The sequence below is a fragment of the Helianthus annuus genome, chromosome 11, assembly GCF_002127325.2.
Source record: "Helianthus annuus cultivar XRQ/B chromosome 11, HanXRQr2.0-SUNRISE, whole genome shotgun sequence".
Classification (NCBI taxonomy): Eukaryota; Viridiplantae; Streptophyta; class Magnoliopsida; order Asterales; family Asteraceae; genus Helianthus; species Helianthus annuus.
Window position 1 is genome coordinate 14,467,841 of NC_035443.2, and position 10,306 is coordinate 14,478,146.

General features: G+C 42.6%; 2 protein-coding genes and 1 non-coding gene across 3 annotated transcripts; 2 read left to right on the top strand and 1 right to left on the bottom strand.

Annotated features, from left to right (window-relative positions):
- Nucleotides 1-269: 269 nt before the first annotated feature.
- Nucleotides 270-375, bottom strand: LOC118484455. Its single transcript, XR_004873566.1, has one exon. It is a non-coding gene; the product is annotated as a small nucleolar RNA R71 (small nucleolar RNA).
- Nucleotides 376-3,929: 3,554 nt separating this feature from the next.
- Nucleotides 3,930-4,409, top strand: LOC110887859. The gene has a single exon (XM_022135423.1). It carries the CDS (start codon nt 3,930-3,932, stop codon nt 4,407-4,409), a length of 480 nt encoding a protein of 159 aa, XP_021991115.1.
- Nucleotides 4,410-5,047: 638 nt separating this feature from the next.
- LOC110889752 lies at nt 5,048-7,929 on the top strand. The gene is made up of 2 exons (XM_022137318.2): nt 5,048-5,342; nt 5,675-7,929. Exon 2 carries the CDS (start codon nt 5,678-5,680, stop codon nt 7,391-7,393), a length of 1,716 nt encoding a protein of 571 aa, XP_021993010.1. The 5' UTR covers nt 5,048-5,342; nt 5,675-5,677; the 3' UTR covers nt 7,394-7,929.
- The last annotated feature ends 2,377 nt before the right edge of the window (nt 7,930-10,306 follow it).

The window sequence follows — 10,306 nt, forward strand, 5'->3', positions numbered from 1 at the left end:
AAGAACCAACTCGCTACAAAGTTTACCAAAATATAAGGGGTTGGCAAATGAAGAACCTTATTTCCATTTGGAGGCTTATGACTCTATATGCAATACTCTTGGGAGTCAAGGGTTTTCAGCTGACGACATCAAATTAGTGTTGTTCCAATTTTCGTTGGAAGAGAAAGCTAAGAAATGGTTCTATACATTACCTTCAGCATCAATTTATACATGGGGGGAGATGCAACAAACCTTTTTGGATGAATTCTACACCGCCCAAAAGACTAATGATGCGCGGAAGGGGTTGAGAAGCTTTCAACAACAACACGGTGAGATGTTCCATGAGGCGTTTGAGCGTTTTAACATGATGATTAAAAACTGCCCTCATCACGGGATTGAGTTATGGGAGTTAATGAACGCTTTTCATGAGGGGTTAAGTGCCGAAGATGCACGGGATTTAATGTCTATCACCGGAGGGACATTTGGAACGAATTATGAGAATGAAGATTGGGAGTTTTTGGAGAGTATGGCAACTACATCAAAAAGGAAAGCCCAAGCTTCGAGGAGAGCCCGACCGACAACTAACCGACCACAAGTGCATGCCATAGATGAAGGTAATGTTCAAACTACTAACCAAATTTATGATGTGTGTGCTTTGTGTAATGAAATAGGTCACGCGGCTGAAAATTGCCAAGGAGTGTTGGAAGGGCAATATGAGGAAGTTCATGCGATCCAAGGTCAAGGCCAAGGAGGAGGTGGTAGGAACTACAACAACATGAATTCTAATACCTACCACCCCGGGTTGAGGAATCACCCGAACTTTAGATATGGGAACCCGTCAAATCAAGCGAACCCAAATTTTCAAGGTAGCCAAGGTAATTTTGGTTCACGGCCATCTTATAATAACCAAGGTGGGTACCGGGGCGGAAATAACCAAGGGTATCAAAAACAATACCAAACGGGTCAAGATCAAGGGGGATCTTCGGGTGGAAATGAGGTGATGGAGATGCTTAAAAGCATGCAATTGGAAATGCAAAAGCGAAATCAACTTGATGAAGTGCGGATGCAAAAAGATGAGGTTCGCGATAAAAGCATCCATTCACTAACAACCCAAATGGGTCAATTAGCGACCGAGGTGGCCGAATTGAAGAAAGGTAAGGGTCAACTTCCAAGCGACACAAAGGTAAACCCTTCACATGGTTCGTCACGAGGTAATGTTAATATTAACCATGTTAGTGTGTTAAGAAGTGGTAAAGAGTTTAAGGCCAATTTGTCACCCGAATTGGTCGAGGGGGTGGTTGAGGACATCACGGGAATGGAAAGTGATGATGAACCTTCACCGGTTAAACCAAAAGAAATAACTATTAAAAAACCGGGGTTGGGTGAAAGTGAAAAGAATGAAAGTGAAAAGATTGAGGGTGAACCGAGTCAAGTGCCATTCCCATCGGCTTTACTTGACCCGGGAAAGAAAAATTTTATTGTGTCAAGGGGTCCTCAAAAAGAGGAAATGTGGGATATGTTCAAACAAGTTAAAATAAATCTCCCACTTCTTGATGCAATAAAACAAGTTCCCGCTTATGCAAAATTTTTAAAAGAATTATGCACACAAAAGAGGCAAAACAAGAAAAAAGTGCCTAAGCGGGTAGATTTGACCGGGCAAGTGAGTGCGGTGTTGAATGGGGAGCTTCCTCCTAAGCTCCAAGATCCAGGCACGCCATTGATTAATGTACAAGTTGGTAATTTTCAAATGGCTAAGGCGTTGCTAGATCTTGGAGCCGGAGTTAGCATTTTACCGGGGGGATTATACGACCAATATGACTTTGGTCCATTAGCGCGGGTGGAGACGACGGTTGTTTTGGCCAATTTGTCTCATAAGTTGCCCCGGGGTATGGTTCAAAATGTTATTGTTAAAATTGATGAGTTTTACTACCCGGTGGACTTTTTGGTTTTGGACTACTCATCGGCGGACCCTAAACAACAACAAAACATAATTTTGGGTCGGCCATTTTTAAGCACCGCACATGCTATTATCGATTGTAGATTTGGTACGGTTGATATGGCATTCGGGTTATAATCAAATTGCCATACACCCGGATGACCAACACAAGACCACCTTCACATGCCCATACGGCACTTTTGCCTTTAGGCGAATGCCGTTTGGGTTGTGTAATGCTCCGGCAACTTTTCAACGATGTATGATGAGTATTTTCTCGGACATGGTTGGAGAGTCGCTCGAAGTGTTCATGGATGATTTTTCCATTTTTGGCACCACTTTTGATGCTTGTCTCAACGAATTGCAAAAGGTTTTAAAAAGGTGCGTTGAGAAAAATTTGGTGCTAAGTTGGGAGAAAAGTCACTTCATGGTGCAAGAGGGCATTGTGTTGGGACACGTGATTTCGGAAAGGGGGATGGAGGTGGATAAGGCAAAGATACGGGTAATTTCATCATTGCCACCTCCTAAAAATGTTAAGGGTGTACGGTCATTCTTGGGACACGCGGGTTTTTATCGACGTTTCATTAAGGGTTTTAGTGTTATCACCAAACCCTTATGCAATTTGTTATTAAAAGATGTCCCGTTTGACTTTACTAATGAATGTATGCAAGCGTTTACTGTTTTGAAGGAACATTTGGTCAAGGCGCCTATCTTGCAACCACCTGATTGGTCAAAGCCGTTCGAGATAATGTGTGATGCCAGCGATACCACTATTGGTGCAGTTTTGGGTCAACGGGTTGACAAGAAGCCGGTGGTTATCTACTATGCAAGCAAAACTTTATCCGAAGCGCAACTTAACTACACCACAACCGAGAAGGAATTACTAGCGGTGGTGTACGCTTTGGATAAGTTTCGCTCGTATATTTGGGGAAGCAAGGTAGTAGTTTATTCCGATCATAGTGCGGTTCGGTATTTAATGGAGAAAAAGGATGCGAAGCCGCGTTTGATTCGGTGGGTTTTATTGTTGCAAGAATTTGATCTAGAGATCCGAGACAAGAAAGGAAGCGAGAATGTAGTCGCGGATCATTTGTCTAGGATTCCGGTAGAGGGGACCGATGATGTAAGTGAAATCAATGAAAGTTTCCCCGACGAGCAACTGTTAGCCGTGTCCACTTTTGTTGCCCCGTGGTACGCTCACTATGTTAACTACTTAGCCACGGGTGCCATTCCGACCCATTGGACCAAAAAGCGTCGTCAACAATTCATGGTCCAAGTGAGGCAATATATTTGGGATGAGCCGGATCTCTTCAAGATCGGACCGGATCAAGTTATTCGGAGGTGTGTGCCCGAGACGGAAGTGTTGGAAATTTTAACGCACGCCCATTCGTCCGCTTGCGGGGGTCATTTTAGTGGACATAAAACGGGTTATCGGGTACTATCTTGTGGGTTTTATTGGCCCACTATTTTCAAGGATGCAATTGAGTTCGCCCGGAATTGTGTAAACTGCCAAAAGATGGGTAGCATATCGAAGAGGGATGAGATGCCACTACAACCAATCTTGGTTGTAGAGATATTTGATGTATGGGGAATAGATTTTATGGGTCCGTTTCCAAATTCGAATGGCTTCCTTTATATTCTTGTGGCGGTGGATTATGTCTCGAAGTGGATTGAGGCTATTGCAACGCGCACAAACGACCATTCGGTTGTTTGTAAATTTGTTCAATCCAACATCTTCTCGCGCTTCGGAATTCCGCGGGTCATTATAAGCGATGGTGGTTCACATTTCAAAAACTTTAACTTCGGAAAATTGTTGAAGAGGTATAGCGTGAATCATCGAGTCGCAACACCTTACCATCCGCAAACGAGTGGACAAGTCGAAGTGTCCAATCGGCAAATCAAGGAGATCCTCATGAAAACGGTAAGAACGGACCGAAAGGATTGGTCGAGCAAGTTGGATGATGCTTTGTGGGCGTACCGTACGGCCTACAAGACTCCGATTGGCACAACACCTTACCGGATGGTGTATGGTAAGGGTTGTCATTTGCCTATGGAGTTGGCGCATCGGGCGCATTGGGCGATCAAGACAGTTAATGCGGATTACGACGAGGCGGGTAAGTTGCGGAAATTACAATTGAGCGAGATAGAAGAAATTCGAGATGAGGCGTACGAATGCGCATCGGCTTATAAGGATAAGCTAAAGAAAGTACATGATGCGAAGTTACGCAAGAAAACGTTCGAAGTGGGTCAGAAGGTTTGGTTGTACAACTCACGGTTGAAAATGTTTGCGGGCAAGCTTAAAAGTAAATGGATGGGTCCGTATGTTATTCGAAGAGTTGGGCGATTTGGTGATGTGGACATCCAAGATGAGCAAACGTTGAAGCAACAAACGGTGAACGGTCACCGCTTGAAGCCGTACTTGGAAGGAAATGACATCAATAATTTGGCGCTTGACAAAGCGGGCTACATTCTATGCCCGGTCGAGGAGGAACAACCTTAAGAGGCCCAGGTTTGGTGGTAGTGTACATAGTAGTTTCATTTTGCTTTGTTTTGCATTTTTGTACAATTGCCATAGCTCTTCGAAGTCCGTGTTCGAAACAAGTGTGGGGAAGTTCGGGTTGCGAATTGCTCTTACATCGTGTTGAGGACAACACGGGATTTTTGAGGGGGTAGGGTGATTTTTCTAAGTTTTTGAAATAATAATAAAAAAAAAAACATAAAAAATCGAAAAATTTAAAAATAATCTAAAAAATTTTGGTCACACAAACCCCACGTTTTAGAAAAATGTAGATGCCCAGTGTCCACCGTAAATTACGGTGGAGCCGTAATTTACGGTGGTTGTTAAAGAAATGTGGAGTTTTATGGTACAAACCTACTGGATTACGGTGAGAATTGAAGTTGAGAGATTACCGTAAATTACGGTATTACCGTAATTTACGGTGAAGACTGAAATGTTTTGGGTTTTACGGTATCTCTCTCCTGGTTTACGGTACACATTTGACATCCAGGTCTCACCGTAATTTACGGTGAGACCGTAAATTACGGTACGCGATGAAATGGTTTCTGTCGGTTCGGTTCCGTATGTATATATATATAAAAAAAAAACAATAAAAAACGAAAACAAACAGGCTTTCACGTGCATTAACCCCTAACCACTCATTCATTCTTCACTTTCCACCAACTTCTTCTTCTCCAAGAACCCACATCCTCCTTCTTCTTCTTCCACCTTCTTTTCTTCATAAAACCCTCGATCTTTGTCCAAATCAAGTGAGATTTTGGTCTAAATCGACTAATTTTTCCCAAGCTTCGTGATTGTGAGGAGGAATTCCAGAGAAAACGCGGTTTTGGGGTCGAAGTTTGAAACCCTAGGTTGAGATAATTTGGGGGTTTTGGGATTTTTAGTTTCACAAGCATCCTCTCATCTTGAAACAAGGTATGAACACTTATTTTACTATATTATGGAGATGCATTGTGAAAAACAAGGTGATTTAGGTTATATGTTCTTGCCCACTTGCTTGTTGCTAGGATATGAGTATGGAATTGTTATTGAACATGGTTGATGGTTGTAGATGTAGGAATTATGGTTAAAGTAGTGAACTTTTGGGATGTTCTACATTGTAGAGACACCATGCCCAATTTTTGAAAAATCCTTGATACACTTTGGGTTCACTAACATCTACAACCATGGCAACAAGCAAGTGTGGGGATGATTTGTGAAGAGAATGTTAATTTTTGTGTTGTTTTGTTGTTTCTTCATGTGTGTAGGAAATGGCAAAGACAAAGGAAAAGCCGGGGTCAAGTTCATCCTCATCAAGAGGCAAGGGCAAGGAAAAGGAGCAGCCATCGAAGAAGAGGCAATATCTGGGTAGGGTTAGTGAAAGCGAAAGCGAGGAAGAGGAAGAGATGCAGTTAGACCCAAGTGATAAACCGGTGTGGAATTCGGGGTCGTTGGATGACCAACCCGAAATTTGGCAGCCAACCCTGTATAACGACTGCATGAACAAGTTAAAAAATAAAGCAGCCGCGTTTATCTGTGAAAAAGAGGTTGATGAACCCCAGTTTGGCCAGTTCGGGGTGTATGACAAGTTCCGTGCTTTGGGTTGGGAAGGAGCACTCAAGTGTTGGGATAAGGATAAGAGCAATTTGTTTTTGACTGAGATTCAGGAGTGGATGGCAACGCTTAAATGTCACAACTTCCACAGGCCATCACAAATGAAGTTGGTTGGGATGGTACATGGGGTACCAGTTGAAATGTCATTCGATACGTTGAAGAAGTTGGGAAAATATGATAGCCTTCCAACTAGGGAGTACATGATTCCCACGCTTGATGATTTATTGCTCAAACCCGAGAAGCACGTGACATGGAACAGTATGTTGGCGGATTTGTTTTTGCCCGGTAGGTATGGTGGCGTGTTATACCGAAAAAATCTGAAGATCGAAGCCAAGTTATTGCATACGATCTGTTTGCTTAATGTCATCCCAAGAAGAGGGGATAAAGAACAGGTGAGGTTTCCAGAGATACCTGTTCTGTATTCATTGATGCACGGGTCCCCACGGTTTCCAATACGCTACCTGATTATGCACCATTTGTGGATATGCCGGAACAAATACGGGAGAGACATTGTCCCGTACTGCCGCATCATAACGGGCTTAATGAAACAGCAGAAGGCACTCACATCTGAAGACCGCGGTTTAACGAAAAGGCACTTGCCTTTTACTTTGGATAGGTTGGGAAGTGTTTGGACTTATACTTCGTCTGAACGTTATCACAAGCTGAAATCGGAAGGTCAACGGTGGAGGGCGTTGAAATTGGGTGCAAGGGAGTTGTTACCGGGAGAACCGGATGAACCTGAAAGCGATGAAGAGTTAATTCCAAGTGGGGATGATGATTACGCAGACGAGCCACCGGGTGGTGCAAATGTTGGTTTTGGGGCTTTTCATGGTGGTCATGGTGGCACATTTTACGACTATGCGCAGCAACCATATGAACCGGGGTGGGCTTATAGTGGTTCAATGCAGGAGGTGATCGAGAGCCAACGCCCGCCGGCGGCCATATTTGATACTTGGTCGGGTCCGGAGAGGTCGTTATTTGATCAAGGCACGCGGAATAGCGCTAGTATTGAACGGGCGCTTAAACATAGCTTCGACCGCAATGAATCATGGCACCGGACCCACGCATATTCGCAGGAGGTGGAAATGAATAACCGATATCACGATGATCAGATGAGGAGGATGCATGCGGACTGGCATGCTGGGAGGCCGGTGGTTGAGGATCCACAACATGTGGATTATGCCTCTTTGCCACCATATGATGGCAGCGTTTCGTATGCGACCCCACAGCTCCACCATTCCCAGTGGCTCGATCCACGACAGCAAGAGGGACAACAACAACAAGAGGGAAGCAGTAGCGGCTCGTTCGGGTTTGGAGAATGGAACGATATGATGTCGTCCATCTTTGGGCCCCCAGGACCGCGTTATTATTGATCAGGTGGTATTCTCTCTCTTGTATAGTTTGTATATATTTGTTGGTTTATGTTGATTATGGTGGGAGGATGGGTGGTGATTGATCATATGATTGATTATTGGGTTTGGTTGGTTGGTGGTGTTGTGTTTAAAATGAAAAACATAAAAAAAATATAAAATAAAAAATACAAAAAGAAATTTGGGGTTTGAGATAAAAGCTTTTTGCGGATGTTGATTGAAGTAGTGATCAAAACCTCCCAAGCCATACATTGGGGACAATGTATCCCAAGTGTGGGGATGGGGGGAATTTTTTGAAGATATTTGAAAAAAATTTTAAGCCGAGCAAAACAATGTGAAATCTTGTCGCCCAATTTATCCCCAAGTCAATACACCGGCAACCCTTATTACCCTTTTCATTCTTGGTAAGAGTTGTAGCCACACGTGTATATAAATAATCTTTGATGAGAGTGGCTACGGGTGGGGGTGCGTTAGAACTTGTGCTTGAATGCGATTTGAATCCTTAGTTAGACATGAATGTAGAAAGGATAAGGGCATTAGGTAGCCTCGTCGTTGGTGTGAGTGAGTGTGGGATTTGGGGGGTTGGACCTCATAAGTTATACATATGAGCATGGTAGTGAGAGGGGCGGGGGTTTGGTCATTTAGTTGCCCATTTTGTGCCTTAAAAGCTTACCGTTTGCTTCCCCTAGCTACTTACTTGAAAATTCACCCAAATTTGACCCGGTCTTGTAGTATTAGTGATAGAATTAGTAGTTTTGTGAGTTTGAAGTAGTTTGGTTAGTGTGTTATTGTATGATGCTTTGAAAAAAAAAAAAAAAGCAAAAAAAAAAAAAAGGAAAAGCAACGAAAAAGAAAAAAAAATAAAAAAAAAGAGAAGGTTTCTTTGTCTTGTATATAGTAATGCGTATTTGTTAGTTGGTTTTTGATGTTTGTAATAAAAAGACCGGGTCGAATTTTCGCTACTCATATATATTCCATTTCTTACCCATACACCTAGCCACGTTACAACCTTTAAGCCCCTTTGATTTGCATTCATGTTTGACCCGTTATAGGAGGATAGTTGATTCAGGTACAAGCTTATGATTGCGCAACCACCCGTTTGCCTAGTGTGTGTCTAGCTTATCTTTGCTAGTTTCCACTTGTAGCCGAGAGGAGAGAATTTGTGAGGGGTGTATTGCTTGGGCATTAAAAAGGGGTTGGTAAGGAAATTGCATGATTTGTTTGGCTTGATTTGATCACTTGTTTTGAGACTATGTTGATGAGTTGCTTGGGACAAGCAACGGTTAAGTGTGGGGATGTGACGGGTGGTCCTTGGGACAACCCTTAAGCATGTTAAGATATGAAATAATCCTCCATTTAACCGCGTAATTATCTTGAATTAGATAACTACGATGCTTATGTTTCAGGTGCGAATTAGGAGATAAGAGATGGATAAAAGGCAGCTTATGGATGCTTTGGTGGAAAACGGGTCGAGAGAAGAACACAAGACAAAACATAGGAGTCAAGGTTGCTGAGTACCGTAAATTACGGTACTACCGTAATTTACGGTAGACTTGATTTTTGTTGATTCCTGCACCGTAACACAGGCTTGATTCACCGTAACCATTTGATGTCCACCGTAAATTACGGTGGAGCCGTAATTTACGGTGGAGCCTGAACGTGAAAAATGTAACTGCCACAATATACTCGGTTTTGGTGTGTCCTTTGGGATTATCTCATCATAGACGGTTCTTAGACACTTTGGGGGCGATTTTGGAGTACTTGCTTGCTTTGTGAACATTTCCAATCATTCGGTTTGTGTTTTTAATCTTTATGAACATTAGATTGATGTTGATGATGATTCACCGAGCCATGTCCGGCTAAACTCTTCGGTGATCATCCTAGGTGAATGTTTCTAAGACTTTTGTGTGTTAATTTCTGCATTTCTAGAATGATATCTTGCGTTGCTTGAATGTCATGGTGTATGTTTGATTGTTTGTAGTGCGTTAATCTATATCACAATTTCTAGTCTTGATCGTACGTTCTTGGTGCCGTTGGCAACCGAGATATCACGGGAAGGGTTAGGGTTGGTTATTGGTTAATAGGTCATCGGGAAACAACCTCGCATTATTTAATCCGAGTACTTTGTCCCCTTTTATCACTTCAATCACACATACACGAGTTATGTCTATGTAACTCTTTCTAGTGAAATTGCACACAACTGTTTAAAGAAACTGAAACCTAGGGTGATCATTGTTCTCTCCTTATTGTTTAAAACCAACTTTGATTTGATTTAGTTCTTAATTTAGTTTTCTAAAACAACAATCCACAATCTTGAATTTTAATTTTCTGCAATTTAGTTAATTTTAGTTTAAATACAAAGCTATACAATCAACACATTTTCCACATACTCCCTGAGTTCGATACCCTATTACTGCTAACTACAGTTGTTTAGGGATTAAATTTGCGTGACCCACGACATCACGTCACCGCGCCATTTGAAGCTCTATATGGCCGCAAGTGCAGATCACCGCTTTGTTGGTCTGATGCAGGTGATAGACAATTGGTTGGTCCAGATGTGGTCCAGGAAACCACAGACAAGATTGCACAGATCCGAGATCGCATCAAGGCGGCTCGTGATCGTCAGGAATGTTATGCGGACCGAAGAAGGAAACCTCTAGAGTTTGAGGTAGGTGATATGGTTTTGTTGAAAGTATTACCCTGGAAGGGTGTGGCACGCTTCGGGAAGCGTGGAAAGTTGAATCCGCGGTATATTGGTCCGTTCAGAATTTTGGAAAGAATTTGGTTAGTAGCGTACAAGTTGGATTTACCTGCTGAACTGAATGGTGTTCACGATACATTTCATGTATCAAACTTGAAGAAAAGTCCAACTCAAGATACTGTTCTCATTCCCACCGACGAGATTCATGTTGACGA

Coding starts and splice junctions, on each gene's coding strand:
- LOC110887859 (XM_022135423.1), top strand. CDS start 3,930: ATGGTGTATGGTAAGGGTTGTCATTTGCCTATGGAGTTGGCGCATCGG.
- LOC110889752 (XM_022137318.2), top strand. CDS start 5,678: ATGGCAAAGACAAAGGAAAAGCCGGGGTCAAGTTCATCCTCATCAAGA.